The sequence below is a fragment of the Hippichthys cyanospilos genome, chromosome 9 (assembly GCF_059441005.1).
Source record: "Hippichthys cyanospilos isolate Australia breed blue-spotted pipefish chromosome 9, RoL_Hcya_1.0, whole genome shotgun sequence".
Lineage (NCBI taxonomy): Eukaryota > Metazoa > Chordata > Actinopteri > Syngnathiformes > Syngnathidae > Hippichthys > Hippichthys cyanospilos.
Window position 1 is genome coordinate 4,682,813 of NC_142377.1, and position 20,596 is coordinate 4,703,408.

The 20,596-nt window shown below is 38.9% G+C and overlaps 1 protein-coding gene across 1 annotated transcript; it reads right to left on the bottom strand.

Annotated features, from left to right (window-relative positions):
• Positions 1-375: 375 nt before the first annotated feature.
• Positions 376-19,149, bottom strand: LOC148418583 (rho-related GTP-binding protein RhoA-D). Its single transcript, XM_088422443.1, has 5 exons — positions 19,002-19,149; positions 10,356-10,513; positions 7,116-7,236; positions 6,735-6,865; positions 376-4,030 (listed from the first exon to the last, which is right to left on the bottom strand). The coding sequence occupies exons 2-5, from the start codon at positions 10,509-10,511 to the stop codon at positions 3,857-3,859; spliced, it is 582 nt and encodes a 193-aa protein (XP_088278569.1). The 5' UTR covers positions 10,512-10,513; positions 19,002-19,149; the 3' UTR covers positions 376-3,856.
• Positions 19,150-20,596: the final 1,447 nt, after the last annotated feature.

Sequence of the window (20,596 nt, forward strand, 5' to 3'; positions counted from 1 at the left end):
AAAGTATTTTTCATACAACGCTCTCTTGTTCGACACTATCTTGTACGTACAGAGCTCCACTATATCGGACGGAGTCTGTGCACAAATCTCTCCTGTGGATTGCCATCTGTGGGTACAAATCGCTTTTCTGTGAGTAGGAGTGAACAATATGCAAATTGAGGTCATGCCAAGGTATCAGGGAAAATCGTTGAAACTGCAAGTCATCCATCGCGCATGCGTCAAAAAGAAACCAGCATGGCTGATGTCTATGCCAGGGAATACAGAGCTTTCAAATGGTCATCTCGTTTCACGTTTGTGAAATATTTTTCACATGTTGCAGACCAACATCATTACCGCCACAAATGTATGTTAAAAAAGTTTTTTTTTTTTTTCACATAGACTTGATCATTTTATTTAAGTGGAAGTTGCCATTGGTACAGATTGACAAAAAAGTGGGGTTAAAAAAAAAAAAAAAACCTTGATACTGAATTTTATTAATGGAAAGTTAGAAATATATGGAATAAGAGATGTGGAATGAAAATAAAAAGTTTCCTAGGTGATAGAAATCAGTACGTGCAGTTTAACAATTTAAAATCAGACGAGTTGTAGGTAACCTAAGGGGTTCCTCAAGGCTGTGTACTTGGCCCTAAATTATATTATATATATCAATGACATTTGCCGTGTCGTAATATATTAATTGCTGACACACCGTTGTAATCCTCCACAGAAAATCTGGTCAACTTCTGACTACTGTGGAAAAGGAAGTAAAAATATGAAGAACTGTTTTGACACAATTTATCTTTGAGTATAAATAAAATGGAAATGATCATATTTGGCACTAGAAAACTAAACAGTAAGATAAAACGACTCTTGATGAAATTGAAATAGAAAAACAATCTTGGGAGTGTTATAATTGATGCAAAGCTATGCAGAAAAACACATCTGCAGTGAGTTTTAAACATTACAAATAACTCACCTGTGTAGTTTCTAAAGAAAGCAGAGCTATGCTCACATTTGTACATGCTTTGTAAAGACAGGTCACTAAATTACAATGAACAGTCAATTGAAATGAATTCAGAGATGCTTAATATTACTGTAATTAATCCAAACTTGCATTTTGGTGTGTCACAAAAATTAGTTTAACAATGTTCACTTTGGATGAAAACTTAATTGTTAATGTATTTGTGAACAGCAGTGTGTTGGTGTCTAAATGCATTCTGGCATCGGAAATACTTTCAAGAAAGTTTAAGTTTAGTGTGTGCGTGTGTGTTGACTCTGATCAGAAGCTAGCACATGCACGGTGAACTTGGGGAATGCTGCTTTTCTGCCTACATTACCACCATTATCCAATAAATACCTTTTCACAGCGACAAGATTTTTGTGCACTGATAAGAACTCTCTTGTCACGTTAGTGTGCTTGGTGTGCAGCAAGGATCTGCAGTAAACAATGCATCTTTGTTGGATGTCCATAAGCCTATCCTTTAACAGAAACTGAAAGGAACAAACAGCCTTAATGCAAGCAACTGTCAAAGTAAACCAAAGTGCAGCAAAGGCAAGATTCTTTCCAGCCTGAGGAAGGTTGCTGGGCCGGCCTCAAATAGCATCGACGAGCTGCCTGCATGACAATACCTTCAGGGAACCAGCAGCTGGTCTGATCCATTCCCAGAGGTACAACTGTCATCAGTACCCTTCTCTTGGTGTCACTTAATGTGACATCATCAGATTCATTCTTTCCCATTTTTCTGAAAGACTCAGAAGATACCATTTGCCACCAGTTTCTACGTGAATGATTGTCCGGTAATCGTTAGCATGACTTTTATTTTGGTTGGTTTTAACTTCCTGTTTACCATTCAGGCCTTCCAGTTGGGGAAAGGCAAGGTGCGATTTGAATGTCATGCATTTTAGTGTGACCTGGTTGTGCTGCCATTCATGTGGATTGTAATGCTGCGGAAAGATTTACAGTTTAATATATCTCAAGGCAAAGGTGAGTCCATTAAGAATAACAATTACACATTGTTTTGCCAGATAGTTAAAAAGGTGTTTTATGACTCTTAAGGTTTCACTGCATGATGATGACGACGACATAGTTGTCCTTTTGCAAGCGGAAAACAACTTGACAACCACCAAAGAGTGTTCAGGATATGCATGCACTTCTCAAAAAAAGTAAATGATATTTGGCTTTGGGATGAAATTTCAGAATGGATGTGAAGTGGGCCATAACCTTTCAAGTGAAGCGACTTGTCCTGTATAAAGTTTTGAATGCCTATCTACAACCAAGCGTACAGTGTTTCAATACCTTGTGCATTGCTTGTTTCAGGTAAATGTGAACAGTCACCAACTCTAAGTCATGAAGTGAAACTGTCTCTGCCTTATTACTATGTCTTCACAGACACACGGTGAGAGCAGTTTGAATTGTGAAGGATCGTAGGTGTTTATGTCGGCATTGTATCATGTCTTTGCTACTACAAAATTTATCTGCAGTTTTGCCTCAATCTACTGGTATTGAAAAAAAAATATAACAGCATCTTAACCTCCAACATGAAAGATAAAAAAAAAAAAAAGCTCACTTGAACAAAGGTTTATCCTGAAATACTGTAGCTTCCTTCAACACTCCAAAAACATGCAAGACAGGTGTATTGCACATTCTAAATTGTCCTTAGGGGTGACTGGTTGTTCTTCCCTCTGTGCCCTGCAATTGACCGGCAATCAGTTCAGGGTGTCCCCTGCCTACTGCCCGTAAGCAGCTAGAAAGGGCACCATTAAGCCTGCGACCCTAGTGAGGATAAGCGGCTCTAGAAAATGGATGGATGGATAGCTGAAAACCCCTATATTTATATATATATATATATATATATATATATATATATATATATATATAGTTTAAATTAAAGATAAAATGTCTGCATTAGAACCACAAGAATTTAAACAAAGCTCAATTGGTCTATCAGGTCTGGTATAGAATACCAAACGGCGCACTAGAACAGAGACGGCACCAAGGGAGGAAAAACAAACTCCTCACTGTTACTTACTAAACTCCTGTAATATGCACAAAGAATGGCGACCTGCTGCAAACGTGCAAACAAACGATGCAAGCAAGACGTGACTTCCAGGCTAACCAGTCCAGCACAGATTCCAGCAGCGGGCGGGGATACCAATGAGCAGAATCCATCATGCTTGCCTTTACATTCAGGAAAGTTTGGGGTCTGTCAGTCATACAGTACATTTTGGCTCATGTTATTTTGACTGCTTTCCACTGTGCCAACGATCTATGCGAGCTAGTAATCATTAAGAGTAATACGGCAAGCACTGCTATGTTGCACGTTTGTCACATTAAAGGAACACGGAGGCAATTTATCTGTGATGCTCACAAGGCAAAGGCAAATACAGCAATCATTTGTTGCTCTAAATGAGAATGCCTCGGCACAAAGTGTACTTTGCAACGACAACACATTGAGAAGGATGTAGAAAATGTACAAAAAGGCACTAGGTGTTAACGCACGCATGTGTCGATATAGCAGGGCAAAACTCTAGACTGGACCTTCCTCAGAGAAATAGGATATTAGCAAGGAAGGATGTTCCCCATCCTTGCACGACGATATTGAACATGCGCTTCAAATCATTGCCGGATTACAAAAGATAAAAGAAAACACTTTGTTTTAAAGACAAAGGGAAGTAAAGCATTTTTTTTTCCTAAACATCAATTTCAAATAGACAGTTCATTTCCAGTATGTTTTGTTAAATTCGCCTGTCTGACTCCTATGAAATGCAGGATACAGTACAAGATGCCATTGGGGGGAAAAAAAAAAAAGAGTCTTTTTCATGTTTTCCCTCTCACTCCTTGTTTCGTGATTTTCACCAGGATGTCTTGATGGTTGACTCAAAAGAGCAAGCAGCCGCCTCGCTTCTTGCGCTTGCGGACCTGCAGTGCTGCCCTGGTGGCCATCTCGAATACTTCCCGCACACCATCCTTGGTTTTGGCGGAGCACTCCAGATAGCCAAAGGCATTGATCCTGTTGGCCATTTCGCGGCCTTCTTCAGTCTTGACCGGCTCCTGTGTGGGAGACAGGAAGTTCTCAATTTACAAACGTTTTGGCATGCAACATTTCAACATTATAAACTTTGCACAATAGTTTAAGGACATGAAGATACCAGTTCCTGCGATACTTGAAAGATTTCCATTATATAAGAAATCAAGACTTTTTAGAGATTAATGATACAATGACATAATTCTGTTCCACTGCTGCCATTTGAACAGAACCCCATCAAAACTCTACTCTTCCATTGGAAAGACAAGGCATTTCTTCTACCCAGGCTTTCCAATGACCCTTAATTGACCCTTAATCTTAATTGGAAGTCTCACTGCCCTTCGTCTCAGACAAACTTCTCCTCACCAAAAATAACTAAAACCCCATCCTTTTGCAAGTTAATCACCGCATCATTCAACAAGAATTATTAGTGACTGTATACGTACATTTTTTGTCGCTTTCTTATGCCATTTTTTTAAACACTTGTTAAGCTTTGTGTTAAGTGTTTATCACCCCTAGCAAGCCTCACTTCTCCACATGCATGAGATCCACGAAGAGAGCCAAATCTAAGGCCACAAATTCACCTTAATGCATTTAAACACGAAGTAGCAACATCTACTGTACCCTATCCAGACAATATTTAAGAAAATGACAACATATGGTAATTTCAAGACTTCTATTATACTTAAGGACGATTGGGGACTTGATTGCAGAAAATCAGATTTTAAGGAGACATGGCCCGCGTGCCAGATCTGGGCCGCGACAAGGTTGAAAAAAAAAAAGGAATAGGACCAAACACATTAGTCCGCTGTCTATAATACTGCAATGCCCTTGCATGTGTAAAAGGATTCTCTCAGTCGTGGGTCTGTCTGATCGCTTCTTTTATAGGAAGAAAAAAAGTGAAAAAGGGTTAACAAGCATGTGGTCCTCAAGCGCGGTCTGCCACAACTCATACTCGTGCTCGGCAGGCTTCCTCGTGCCTGACAACAATGAACGTTACAATACATAAAAAAATCTTACTCTTACAAGTAATGCCAAGAGCAGCACTATAACCTACAAGTGGAAGTGACCAGTCGCCATGCTTGTGCCAAATAACTTGCTGATTGCTTCAGTGACAGAAAGTGAAACATTCACGCTAGCATTTGCATCTAGCCTCAGTGCAGGTAAAATTCCTTAATCAAAAGGTTTCACAATTTGCCTGGGTCGTCATCTGGGCCATTACCAGACACCCAACCTGTTGGATGTTGGTTGGTTGGTACCTGTTGTATTAAACAATCAGTCTTGTATTTCTATTGAAATTTATTTACAGCTCAACCATTAGCACATAGAATCATTGTATTCAACATGACATCATGACTTCTTGTTATTTTTTTAACATCTTCAGTTGTGTATATCATTATATGGGTGCCACTCTTGGTGCCCAAAATGAGACATTACAGCACCATTTTATTCTGTTCAATTCTTTGCCATTCACTGTGCTCCTTGCAAAAAAGTTGCACAACCACAGATTTTGACTATTTATTTGTTTGTTTATTTTTAGTTCATCACACGATCCTTCCAAAATATGTATAAATATGTATGAAAATGTATAAATGGTCAAAAAACATTCAATTAACACCATGCAAATTAAGGAAAACTGCCATAATGGGATACATAGGGGAGCAAAAAGTTATTTGACTTCATCCTTTTTTTTTTCCTTTTTTCTTTTTTAATTTACGAGTCAATTTTATATTTACAGCTGACTCTCGCTATTCCTGAGGAATTGAGATCAGGTCAACATGCAGAGCAGAAATCGAGATATAATTAGCACTGTTTTAAAGATATATACAGAGAGGGGGAATTCAGCTCTAGAAAGTAAAAACCCTGCCAAAGTTTGGCTTTAGTCACGGGTGCTTCCACTTAACTGGCAGGTTAATGAGCTCATTTGACTGCAGGTTGAATAGAAGTACAGTACCTGTGGCATAAGGGTTTTTTTTACTTTCTGGACCTGGTTTTTCCATTTCTGAATACAGTAGTATGATTTTACCAGTCCGGTCCACTTGAGGTTTGGTATTCCTCCATGCAACCCCTGATCTAAAATCAGTTTGACATCCCTGATCCACGGGCACACTACCTCTCTTAGCTGCGACACTTTTCAATATTGGCCCATCAATCAAGGATTCATTTCTATTTGTTGTATTTTAATATCCATTTTCTATTTTGCCTGTCCTCATTTGTATCATGGATCAGTTACAGCCTTTTAGAGGCGTTGTCCGAATCGATATAATGATAATTTGACTTTGAATCATATTGGTTTACATCCTTATACAATCTCCGATATAATAACTCATACACAAGCAGTCCATTCCAGATGCCGCTCCTGCACTTCTATCGAAAAAATGAATCATGTTTTCTTAGTCAATAACTGGTGCTATTTTTTTGTTTGAACAGTAAACCTTTATAAAGTTTCTTCTGAGTTTCTACTAAAAAAAAAAATGTAGTCACTAAAAGCATATATTGCTGATAGCGTTTCAGATCAATAGTAGTACTGGACAGTACTATAGGCTGCAATATAGCAATAATATCAGAAGTGAAAACGTTGTATTGGGACATCCCAACAGTCTTTAACAGATAACTTCAGACAAAAAACAGGTTACCCACAAGTGCAGTGAAAAGACTATTCCTGTTTCTTTACCCTGTCTGTGGGCTGATTTTGAAAAGGTGCCAACATCCGGGCCGTTATCAGTGTACCTGCTTCATCTTGGCCAGCTCTCTTCGCGTGTGCTCGTCATTCCTCAGGTCCTTCTTATTCCCCACCAGAATGATGGGAACATTGGGACAGAAGTGCTTCACCTCAGGTGTCCACTTCTCAGGAATGTTTTCTATCCCAAGCGAGAGAGAGTGAGAGGAAGGATATAAGATGATGTACTCATGGGGTTAACTGTAAAAAGGAGGACAGGCTGTACAGAGTCACTTCTCATGATGGACTGCTTTATTGGCTGCTCAAGCTAAGGATGTTTTTAGCTCCATTAATCCCACCTGAGATCGGGCTGTTAATGTACTGACATAATCCTAAGGAATCAAACATTTTCTGTGATGTCATGAGCAAGATACCAACTAAATCAAACACACCTAAACTGTCCGGGCTATCAATGGAAAAACACATTAGGATGACGTCAGTGTCTGGATAGGAGAGAGGCCTCAACCTGTCGTAGTCCTCTTGGCCTGCAGTATCCCACAACGCCAACTCCACCTGCATTAAAAGTAGCAAGAAACGTGTCTAGGATGTTAAAAGAAACCTTCAACATTTACTCAGAGAATTAAAAGATCACAAAGAGCTGAAAAAATACACAATTGCCATTAAATTAGTATTGTTGAGCATCATCTCCTGCTAATTGTTGCAATGTATGAGTTAGGGCCTGTGAGATGGTGTGAGTAATCCCCACACCATCTTAAAGAGTACCAGTAGTGCACAGAAGATTAAAAAAGAAAAAAAAAAAGTAAGATGCAGCAAGGCACAACATCTATGCGGTAAGAGCAATAGAGCCGATTTGAGAAAGATCTGTACAATAAAACTCATTTTTAAAAAGACATTAAATCACAAATATGCCAAACGTCATTTATATGCAAATGTTACACTGTGGAAAGTACTTCAATATCATTTTAGTCATGTCGTCTTCCTTGGTGAGTCTTTTTAGATTTGCCCATAGTTCAAAGACAGACGCAAAAGCTCGGCAGTGTCCTGTTTTCTCTACCCTCAGAAATTTTTACAGTAGCTGCTTATGAAGCGACACGCCTCTACTTCTCTTGCGTGCTTGTGTGAAATCCAGACAAACGATTTTGCATAACCAAAATATCAGTTTTCGCCTATATTCTTTTGTTTTTCTCTTTTGTCAAAAACCTAAAAAGCATTTTTAGGTTTTACATTTTCGGTCAAAAGTTTGACGGCCGAAAATTTGGTGCATGTTTACAATACCTAATTACCGCAATTAACTAGGCTTCCATCTTATATTTTATTTGTTGGTATGTAAATGAATAAATAAAAAAAGAAAGAAGCCTACCTTTGTTACAGATATATACAGTAACATTTAAACAATTCAAACATTCAAGACTCACAACAGGAGTACATTTAAATAGGTGTTAAACTACTGAACAAGAATAATATTCAGAGCCATGATATGCAGTTTAATTTTATCAGTCATCCAAGTTTTAATGAGTTTCTATATATCCTTTTCTGCGCTCACATACCGCTGGATAGGAAACACTGCATTGGAGGACCTAATCACATTATAAGAGCTGGTCCCTTTGCTTTGAACAAAATAATTTTTACATATAGCAAAGCATTTTTCTGATGTCTTCATTTAAAATTACATACAAAAAAAAAGAATGTTTTCCAGCCACTGCTTGTTGTAGGCAGTCCCTGTTACAGTAAAATATATTGCAACTATCATTTTGAGTCTTTTTTTTTTTTTAATCCTAGGAAATTATGGGATACCATATGAGACAACTATACATGAGTAAACATGGTCATGCTCTACCTTACTGAGATGGCATGTAACCAAATCTGGTGCAGTAAAAATTGAAAAAGTTGGTAGCACCAGTGCTAGTAGTGCTGAGTCCAAATACAACTTTCTTGCTCTTTATGGAAATATACTTGCGTACGCACATTTGCGTGAAACACCTGCCCTCTCTGCCCAAACAATTTCTTGAGGAAACGCTGATACACACAATATGCTCCGACCCATTATGCCCCAAATCAGAAAACTCTCAATCTGCGTTTGTTTTTAACAGGCAATTTTCTACTCCATTCGTCATCATTTATTCATGCATAGACCTAGTTGTTAGGGTCAAACTCTAGAAATTATATATTTTGGGGTCTAAAATTTGGAGGAGGTTGCTTCCCCAGTCATCACCGTCTGAATCCTCATCTTATTTGTGTTGTACTTGCTGAGGACATTTACAGGGATTGCCCTCAACCCTACAAGCTGTTGATTAATTCAATTAGGGAGCGTGGGAGATTAGTGGGTATCAAACCAAATACCTACTGTGCTTGCGCATGGGCTAACAAGTGCAACTTCTTGCTCTGCTCCAATACTAATTAATCAATCTAAAAAGAGCACAAAAACTCAAAGATCTTTCACTTAAAACTCAAAAGTAAAAGTGATGCCTTTAGCGAGCACGGGCATGAGACCCAAAATAGAGGTCTGCAGAGGCAGGAGGTGGGAGGTAGCAGCATGACGCATGAGCAAGTGTAGCGACCATGGTCCCACGGGCTGTAGGCTTTTGGGAGCAAAGCAGAAAGAACCAGAAACATCTAATTTTAGAGAAACCCAGAGCCGCTTAAAGGTGAGAGATTTCAGTGAAAGCACAAATCCATATTATCTGGTTGTATAACAGTGTAATTGTGAAGGGCGGGGTGGAGTGTAAATCCTCCAAAAGTCACAGTGATCCCCCACTGGACCAAAGTCCACTGTGGATATGTAAATTTGAATTTCCTTTCATCCAATTGCCAAAAAAACAGGAAATGGGAGACTTTTATCGCATGGGACGAAGTCTAAAAGGATGGAACGGGGATTTGTGAAGACGACGTCTTCATTCCACATCTGAACAGGAAGCCGGGAGGTAGAGTCATTTCCTGTTATGCTGTTAAGTGGTGATCTGTGTGCGGGGAAACAAATCCCTCTGACAGAACAAGATATTTACAGCTCACACAAGACAAAACTCAGGACTCCGATAAGCAAAAAATAAAAGATGAAAAGGATTGCTACAATTCATTTGGTGTATGGTTTGGAAAACATTACAGTGTAATAAAAAAAAAAAAAAATCTTTCTAGGTTTCCTTCAATGACAAATTAACTACGCACCTATTGACTCATTTTACCACCGGTAACTATGTACAGGATAGCACTATTTGAGGAAGTTCATTGCCTCTGACATTTTTGGGGAATCGAGGGTACACTTAGATTAAGTACATGCAGAATGTACTTAAGTGTCACATCCCTAAATGTTCTTCTGTGATTTGTTCTGCATTACGTGCATGGCATGGCATGGCAATGCATGGCATGGAATGGCTCATGCAAACAACTGGCTAGTAGAGATGATCCTGATTGACTTGAGTTATAGATTTAGGTTCAGCACCCAAAATGTACATACGATGTTTATGGCAATACAGTGTGGAGTCCAAATTATAATTTTAGCTGGAATAGATGGGGATATACCTTTAAGATATTTCAAAAAGTAAAATGTTCTTTTTATTTATTTTTCTGAATCAGCATTTTGATTAGTATGGTGCCTCGGTTTCTATTCTGTTCTTTTTACAATAAAAACACAGATTGCTCTCTATCACGGTATGGACTTCCAGCATGGTACAAACCTGTTTGGAATCCACTTCAATATCAGCAATATAGTTCTCAAACACTGTTGGCACATAGACTTCAGGAAACTGGTCTTTACTGAAAACGATGAGGAGGCAAGTTTTCCCACAAGCGCCATCGCCGACAATAACTAGCTTCTTCCGAATGGCCGCCATACCTGTCAAGACAAAAACAGGAGGATGTCATATTTTGAAGTTAGCCAGACAGACCCAGAATTATTCTCCAATTACAATTTAATGCATATACCTCATGATTTTGACAGACTATTTCCATTTAGATTCAAGTGACACACCTGATATGTTGTGGTTTACACATACGTATGAAACAACCCACAGATTTCAAAATTGACTGTACAATGGGTCAACGCTGAGCAGTGACAACAGATTAGTGTGAATATTCAACTTTACATTATTTTTAGTAGGCTCTGTCTGACGACGGCTCGGTGAGGCAGTGGTTAGAACGTTTGCCTCACAGTTCAGGGACTCTAGTTTGAATCCTGCTGGCATTGTACATAAGTATATAACAAAATTGGACGTGCTGCTTCAAACCCTGATTTATCATGGGTTTTCAAAATGAATAATTGTCTGAAAATTAAATATTGTAATTTTAAGAATGTGCGCAGTAAGGGGAGGCTTGGTGGTGCGGTGAATAGCACGTCCGCTTTACAGTTATGGGGACCTGAGTTCAAATCCACTTGGCTCCAGCCTTCCTGTGAGGAGCTTGCATCTTCTCCCCGAGCAAGCGAGGGTTCTCTCCGGGAACTCCAGCTTCCTCCCACACTCCAAAAACATGCATGGCAGGTATATTCCACATACTAAATTGTCCTTAGGTGTGACTGGGTTTGTGAATGGTTGTTTGTCTCTGCGTGTCCTGCAATTGGCTGGCAACCAGTTGAGGGTGTCCCCCGCCTACTGCCCAAAGTCAGATGGGATAGGCACCAGCAAGCCTGCGACCCTTTGTGAGGAGAAGCAACTCTAGAAAGTGGATGGATGGGCTCTGGCTTAATTGTCTAGCTTTGTTAACCCACACACCTCCAGATTGTAAGAGTGACTTTGAAAGAAAATCAGACAAAAATGCTCCAAGCAGTGGAAGGAAAAGGAGAAGAGGGATAACGTCTAGGGCAATAACAGGGTATGGTTTGAATGCTCCATCCTCAGTTACCGCAACCATATCTTTTCATACCAGTTTATTTTGTAATCAAGCAGTACTCTGAATGCCTTGTAACACAAGTGTGAAAGGGCGACGGAGAACCCTCCTACCCCCCCTCCCCGCCCCCTCCAAAAAAAAAACAAAAGAAAAATATTCCGCTTCCTGTTTGTGAAGCCACGGTGACTCTTTTGTGAGCCTGTGAGAATTGAATTGGACATGCGAGCACGTACGCAATTAATCACACTTGTATACATACAAAGGCTCTGTGGATTCTATTTCGCCCCTCCAGAGTGCCAGAGGCGGTGCTAAAAGCACGGAATAAGACTTTGCTTTGCTTGATTTCAAAGTAAAAAAGTAAAAAAAAAAACAAAAAAAACAAGTCTTGTGGTTTCCAAGAGCTTTGTCTATGTTATCGTGAATGAATGAATGAAAAAACCCATAATTAATTCAGCACACATATCTTCAGTTAGAGGTGTGTAAACACTTCAAGTTAATGGTAATGTCGGTTGAACCGGTTTGTATAAAATCAATCCGGTTTGATGTTGTACACATTGAAGTAAAAAATAAATGAAGAAATAAATAAAAATCTGTAAACGACACCAAGACACCACATGACTTAATGCATGAAAAGAACAAGGCTTTCTCATTGGCTTCTGATGCTCCAATTTTGCAGATAATGAGTCTATTTGTTAATTAAGCTCAATGAAGAGAAAATAGCAACTGCAAACAGCTCTGGCAATACAGTACTACCTTTACCGACTTCTCCGGTCTGACTGACAACGCAGTTACACATTGTGAATACCATGTGTTGAATTGACAACTGAGATAGCAAACAATAAACTAGTTCATGGGGTATATTACATATGACTTAGCAATGGAAAAACTTTAACGTGGATCCACAGAAACAAACCGAGGCAGTCGTGCAACTATTCTTGCAATGTGGTGGGTTAATGAATACACTCCTTTTCCCTTGCTGAGACGGTTTCCAGAGAATTAGGAGCGGATGGCCGTTATGAATGGTTGAAACAGAGACAAAGCAGAACGTGACCCTGTTCTGCGAGGTAGGGCCACTTTGCAGATTTCGTAATGACCAGCACACACAAAGGAGAGCTCTTACAAGCATGCAAAAATTGTTATGGGAAGTCACACTTGGATGTCACAGCTTGACAGAGGCTGACAATTATTGGCTGCACCATTATAAATTAGCGAACACTCTGACGCAGGTTACAAATAACCTTATGAGCTCTTTACTTCACCTTTAAGACAATAAACAATACAGTAAATAACTTGTGTATTTTTTTCAATACAGAAAAATAAAATAAAAAAAGTGTGATTTTTCTCGATGAGTAGATTAATCAAGCCTATTTTGCTTGACATTAGTTAACGCCAACATACTAAATTGTCCTTAAGTGCGATCGGGTTTGTGGACTGTTGTTCGTCCATGTGTGCCTTGCAAATGGCTGATAACCAGTTCAGGGTGTCCCCTGCCTACTGCCTGAAGACAGCTGGGATAGGCACCAGCAAATCTGCGACCCTTGTGGGGATAAGCAATTCTTTGCTTAGTTTTAAATGGTAACTCATTTTGAAATTTCTCAAATTGAAATTTAAGACAGCCCTCTTCCTTTAACCATGGAGCGTGAATTACAAACTAGTCTATGTCCACAAAAACTCCCAAAATTTAATAAAAAGTAATACAAAAACAGCCAAGTAACAGCTGTTGATTGAAATAGGCTAACTGATTTGGCAATCATTTTTTTAAAATAACAAAATATATGGAGTTATGTGGAAAGGGCTTGAATTTTTATATCTAGATTTCCAATGTTCAAGTTACGATTGTTACGAGTTCCTGCCTGGTTGATTTGCACAGGAAGTGAGGTAGTTCTGCAACCATTATCCTGTCTTTTAGCGTACTGTTGGTGACGTCAACAATTGATCGTGTACAATGTGTCCGAGTTACATCCTCTCTAAAGGAGACAAAGGGCTTATGTTCAATAAAAGGGACATGATTATGGCCAAAGTCATCAGAATATTACTGCGGTTCAACCAGCCTCTATGTGAAAAGGAGAGGTCAAGCCAGCTGCCCCAAATTTATTTCATTCTTGGCATAATGACATCCAAAATAAAAGGCTCCCGTTTGGCTGACTTGGACGTGTACATTTTGGGTTATAAATTATTAAATTATTTGTAAATGTGCAGTTCCCGTCATGTCCCTAAAAGGCGTGGTCGAGGGGACATGGGGGAAGTCCTGAATTCCGGAGTTCTCCTCTGAATAAATGGCCCTCGAACGCTGACCCAAGGTGGAGCTTGCAGTTGACGAAATAGGCAGAGAAGAGGCAGAGTTAGCAATTAGCACTCACTTTATTATTTTTAAACATAACTCTAAGATCAGTGCTTCTCAATTATATTTTGCCAAGTATCCCCTCGGAAAGAAAAACCTTTCGCGCCCCACTGACTATAAATAAGATTATTATCGATATAAATTGTATGAGTATACCTAAACCTGTATCTTTTTAGCATTAACAAAAGAGCAATATGAATCAACTTTCAGCAACTGTTAATTATTTTTTGACACCGTTTATACGGGTTACAGATTAGTCTAAAACAGAAAAAATAGCCAAGTGCATCAAAGTGCCTGAAACTGAATTTAAAAAAAGAAAAAGAAAGAAAGAAAGAAAATTCTTATTTTATTGCAGTTACACTTCACATGACAAAAACAAAGCCTTTTCCCTGAGGTCATCCGTGCCCCCACCTGGCATCAGCTCACATACCCCCAGGGGGGTCCGCCCCACTATTAGAGCACTGTCTTAGATGGATGTCACCAAGTCCATTTTCCGCCTCAACAACTTTTCTGCCGCCACGTCTTTAGCACGTTCTCACTCGCGCATCTACTCCCCTGCATGCCATACCCAGCTCCCCATTGGCATCATACTCGCAACAGAGGGTTATTTTCAATCTTGAGCTAAAAGAAAAAAAAACCCAAAAAAACATTCATACAAGCATACTTACGTAAAATAACAGACAGCTAATGAAGGTGAAGTGCCGCTGGTTATCAGCGGCCATTTTCTGAATGCATAGGTTGAAAAAAAATAGGCATGGCTGGCTTGACTTGGTCTTTTTGAATGGAGGCTGGCTTGACCGCATTATTTATTGCCCTTTTGATATCATCCTAATTCTGTCAGAGGTATTCCTTCTGAAAAAAAAAAAAAAAAAAAAAATCACCTCACACTCATTGCAGGGCATCCTCTCTTTACAATGAAAAAATTGGTGGAAAATCCACATGCAAGAGATTTAAATATTTCTGTTATCAAATTTCTATAGCGTTCCAGGGACACCATCTCACTCAACCTGCTTATGTTAGCACTACCACTAGGGACGGGTTAAAACACGGATTCCTGTTTAACTCCGTTTTTCTTTTTTCGAGAGAGATTTCAAAATGTTCTGGCATTTTTACATTTTGGATTAACATATATTGGATTCTTCAAATTTATCTGTGAAAACAAACAAAAAAATCACAATATTAAAACACAAAATCCAATTTCATTGTTGTATTTTCATGAAAAACGGCTTTTATACTGTGTTTTAAACCAATTACAATTATTGCTCCGTTTTTTAATTTGAGTTTCAGAATCGGAAATAAAATGAACACAAGGTACACAGATCAACAATGATCCGATGTTGAACAACTGTTTAATAAGGTTACTGTTTGAAATGAATTTCAAAGATATAGAAAAATATATATATATATAAATATATTCCATACGTATTTTAAATGGTCACTCATGTATTTTCGCGCCACAACTGGATGCACAAAAGAGTCTGTATTAACATACCAATACTTGAAAGAAAAAAAAATGGAGAGAAAGGCATTCCAGTGCAGTCTGCTTGATAAGTAGGCCAAACTACTTTAGAAAGGGGCAGAGGCGAAGCCAGTCAGCGACACCAGCTGTCCCCGCTACCTTAAGCGGTACACAAAAATGTCTTATCAGTCTAAATCTGTTGGGATACACAGATCACATTAAGGATCAGACATGCTCCTAAAGTAATCTTGTGGGGAAGATAGCAAAAGTGAACCTATAGAACTCAAACTTATACTGTACTTTGCATTTCCTGAAACCATATAATGTATGGCTGGGGCAAAGTCGACCAAGTTAGGTAATTCAACTTCTAAAATTAAAAGGTTGACAAAAAACATCTGCCTCGAAACTTAGAGAACCCATGTTTACGTCATCGTTTTCTCCATGACCATTACTGTACTTGCATTACTTAAGAGTCACCTCTCACCCCCCCCCCCCCAACACACAAACACACACACACACACACACACACACACACACACAACAGCATTAAGATATCCCAAGTTTGGGATCAAAATAGCGTAATATGCACACCAAATAATACATGGACGGCAATGCAACGGTTCGCTTTTATTTTGAAGTTAGCCTTCATAGCTGTGTTTGCGGTGTTTGCTTGAGTTCTAGTGACTCCATTTTAATTGTTATCAGATCACAGAGCTATCATCATCAATGCACTGCTACTAAAACAAAACATGGAAAACCATTGGGCCATCAAATTCAGTCTAACATTTGGATCTAGTTAACTATGTTTCCAAAACCTAATGAAATAACCAGGCAGAACATCAATCAAGAACATCGGTTGAAAAAAAACGCCCAAAAAACTACAGTCTTAAGTTATCGCTTAGGTTTGTTGTTATTTTAGCACCCTGAATTGACAGTTGAACCTGATTTCAGAAAATCCCTGTGTTGTTTACATCAGAAGCTGCTCAGTCTCGGAACGAAAGATTATGGCGACCATGCTACCGGGAGGAACTTCCAAATCGAAGCATACCAAGGCCGTTTGTGTCATGCATTACTTGTTAAGGCGCAGTTTATTTTGAAGCATTGGCTGGCTTTCTCACTTCTGACTGTTTCACTATAATTCAGTCGCTTGACAGAGAGCACATTTCCCATAGGTTTCAATGTACTTCTGACCCAACAAAACTTAAAAATAAATAAATAAAAAATACAAAAAACAGATCTTGTCCCATAGTTACTGCCCAGTAAATGTGTCTATCTCGTCTGTGTCATTTTACGCATCCCTGGCTGAAAAGAGAAGCAATGAGTACTGCAAGCCCAAGTAAGGTGACAGTCTCTCACTGTAGTTGGACAAATTTATAAATGTGAGTGAACCAGCCCAGATGTGTATTTTCTTTTGTATGGTGTTCACTAAAACCAATCAATCAATGAAAATGAGGAGCTATTTATTGTGTTGGAGCTGAGCTGTATTTGCCACCCATCACTGGTCATTAGGATACCAACAACCAACCTCCTTATAAAAATGTGTGTGTGTGTGTGTGTGTGTGTTTGTATCATTGTTTACAAGAGGTTGGCTGCTAAAAAAAACAAGATCTCGGGGCAAAAAAGTTTGGGCACCCCTGAGATATAAAAGCAATTGATTCAGTGATGCTATTCGTAAGACAAACCATTCATGATTGTGGTGCTACAGTTTTCCCAGTGAAATGGAAATGACATTAATTCATTCCAGGCCCCTAGCTGAGTTTAACTGGCATTTTTATTTTCAACACACACACACACACACACACACACACACACACACACACACACACACACACACACACACACACACACACACACACACACACACACACACACACACACACACACACACACACACACAAATCCAGCTATTTTTGATAATTAACGTTAACTAATGAAGAGGGAGCTGAGAGCCTCCATGAATTTAAAGATGAAGCAACAAACTTTGATAGCTTGAAATGAAACATAAAAAAGCTACGGCGTGTATGCAGGTCACTCCTGCTTTTGTCCATTTCCATGGGCACCTTAAAGCCGCATTGTGTAGAATTAAAAATTGCCGATTATTGTTGTTACGTAAATGTAGCACATGCACTATGGTCTTTCAGAGAGATCATACCTTGGAAGCATACTGCAAGCGAATGAAAGCAAGTGAATACAAATACAATTTGCCACTGGTTTCAGTGCACAGTAGCGTGGAGTCTACAAAAGTTGGGCAAACGTGTATTTTGTTTGCACTATGACTGCTCATCTTGCAATAAAGTTGGGCAAATATCTTAACACTGGTTAGTTACCCCGGTCTTCTGTGGACATAAACAAGGACACCACAACTGGAGGTGGAAGTCCATCGGCACCAACACATGGAGACTGACACAAGCACTACACAGTATGGACTCACGATAAAAATCCAACACTTACACACTCTTCTAAACGTGAACACAACTCTTACCAGTAAAGTAGAAATCAGGACAGCGACCCAGACACACGATTAACATCAGGCAACAACACCGCGCATGTAGCGAACAGTCCGCAATACAAGGCAGCCACTTGGTCAGGTAAGTTCTTGTATCCATATGTCTTTGCCGGCGTTTCCTTTTGTCTCAAGCGTGTAGAATAACTAGATTCTAATGCCATAATGAATTTCTGTGCACTGTTGTGAAACTTGAGCTGCTAGTGGACCCCTTCCCTCATTCTCTTCCTTCTCCTTTTATTTATAATTGGCATACAAACATTTTATTTCACATTTTTTCCATTATTTTTTTGTGTTTGGCTGACAAACCAGAAATTCGTTTGGCTGCACGCAAGACATAAACGGACATCCAAAACATGATTGGAATCATGCTGGCAAAAATGTTCCTCTTTCGCTTTCCGTCACTAAAAGAAACATGGTGGCCTCCATCTGAGTTTTTTTTTTTTTTTTTAATGAAGAACTGTCTAAATATTACACATTGGCCCTTTAAGAAACCCCTCCAAGGAGTCTTCATGCACAGTAGGTAATGTCTTACTGCATGGGTGTGTTTCTCTTTAAGCTTTCAAAAACCTAATTGAAATATGATAAGTTATTAAAGTCTCGATAAAGACCAACTGAATTAGTAAATGTGCAGGATCTGACATAATCCTGTGATTCCCCTCATTCCCATGGGGATGCGGAAGATACCACCATGAAGACATTCCAAGGGTAAACGTTTGCCTCTGGGGGGACATTTTATGAGACCTTTTGAAGTTGTTCTACGTATAGTACAGTGTACATACGTAATTATATAATATGAGGGTTTTTTTTATGTTTGGAGATGCTACATGGCCTACTGACAATAAAAAAAAGTGACGGCTTAATTAATAAGGAATTGAAGCAGCGTCCAGGAATCTGTCGGGCGGCTCTTTCGATTTACCTTCTTTTTATACAAGTCGCCTCGGTGAACAAAGTGCACCAAGCCATGGTAGGTGTGTAAAATATCTGCTTTTCACACTATGAACTTTTTGATGTTGTTTAATACACCAAAGTCAATCAGAGATTAGAGGCACAGAGGAGGTTAGTTTGTCCAAAGGGGAAAGGGCGAATGTTTGGACAAGGAGCCACCACCCTAAATGAGTCACAACTACGATGTCACACAAAAAAAGAATGAAATGAAGAAAAGTACAGTTTTTATGCAAATGAATCTTAGTTACCTTCTCGCCAGCCACTTGAGTACTCTTTTCAAATATGAAGTCTCGGTCACACTTCCTTCCCAGACTTTGCCTTCTTTTTCACTGCAGTACTCGCCGATTGCTACACAGGGACAGGCAGCAAAACCCGCCCACTTGATTACTTACGTTAGCCAACTGATTCCGTCTAAGTTTTGAGAATAAAATATTTCCCTCACATAGAAATGTTATCCATTGAAAATGTGACGATAATGCATGATTTCTTAATATGATGATTATCAAATGTAGATTTAATAAAATTTGCTGCATATACGATTAGAACTACAAGGATAAATTGACGACCATCACTTTTGTTTTAAAGGCCCGTTATTCTAGTTTCCGGTATATCATGTCCTTTTGCGATTAGGCTGCTGCTGCAAAACGGCAGGATTCAGTCCCGTGCCTCCCCTCACTGGTCGAAGATGACATCATCTACAAAGTGAGAAAGAGCTACCACTACCAGTGCAACAGGGAGCGCTCAATTTGAAACTATGCTAGTTTATACCGTGGAGTAGCAATTACTTCCAGAGTATCATATTGTTATAACATGACGTGAATGACCGCAACAGAATAATGGATGATGCATGTTTCTTAAATCAGATCTACGTTTTTCACAATTACTGTCTGAGTAAACCTTTTAATTAAAGAAATACCAAGTAGAGAAAAAAATCCCCGGGCTTTATTGAGCCAAGGAAGCGCATATTTACAAAATTTCATGGCACTCCACCAAAAGGTAATTAAAATCATGCCTCAGTATAGTCAGTAAGAAACCTTAGGCCTGTTTGATAGAAGACAGATTGATATTTTCGTTTAATGTGTGGCAAGTGGCTGAACAGGCTAATTTGGACAAAGATACGATTTTTGGAATATATCAACAATTTTTTTTTTTATCCAATTATAAGCGACCTTGGCAAAGTGGTTGGGAATCATTGAATGAAGAAAAATGCAAGTAAATGCTTAAGACTTCACACTATATAATTTATTTTTATGATGAAATGTAGAATGTGAAAGGGAAAATGTGTAAATGCTTATTTAAAGTGGAATTATATTACGTCTACTAAAGCCAACATATAGAAACAGCAATACCACATATAATACAGCCAAGACAGCAAAGGTGTAGTGAAAGAGCAAGGGACAATGTTTAAGATTTAGATTGTTTTTCATTGCTTGACATCAGGTGCTGCATTCACCATTGTCCGTAGCTATAACTGACATGGCAGCGTCCGGAGGAGTGCCATCCCCTCATGTAATATAATTTATTTGATAACTAGACCTACAATTACATTTAAAACATACTGTTGGTCATTAAAAACACATTATTTGCAAGTTTGGGGAATTTATAATCATTTAATGTTTTACTTTTTAATGAAAAACGGTCTAAATCTTACACATGTCCCTCTAAGGCATCTCTTATATCAGATACATATGCATGACTGAAAAAAAAAAAAAAACACACCAAAAAAACCCCACAGTAACCATTGCTTTTACTATAGAGCAAAACAGCAATCAGAAACACAGATGCGTCCATAAAGTCAAAGCTTTTATGTCTTGTGTCGCGTACTCAGGGACTATCAAAGTCC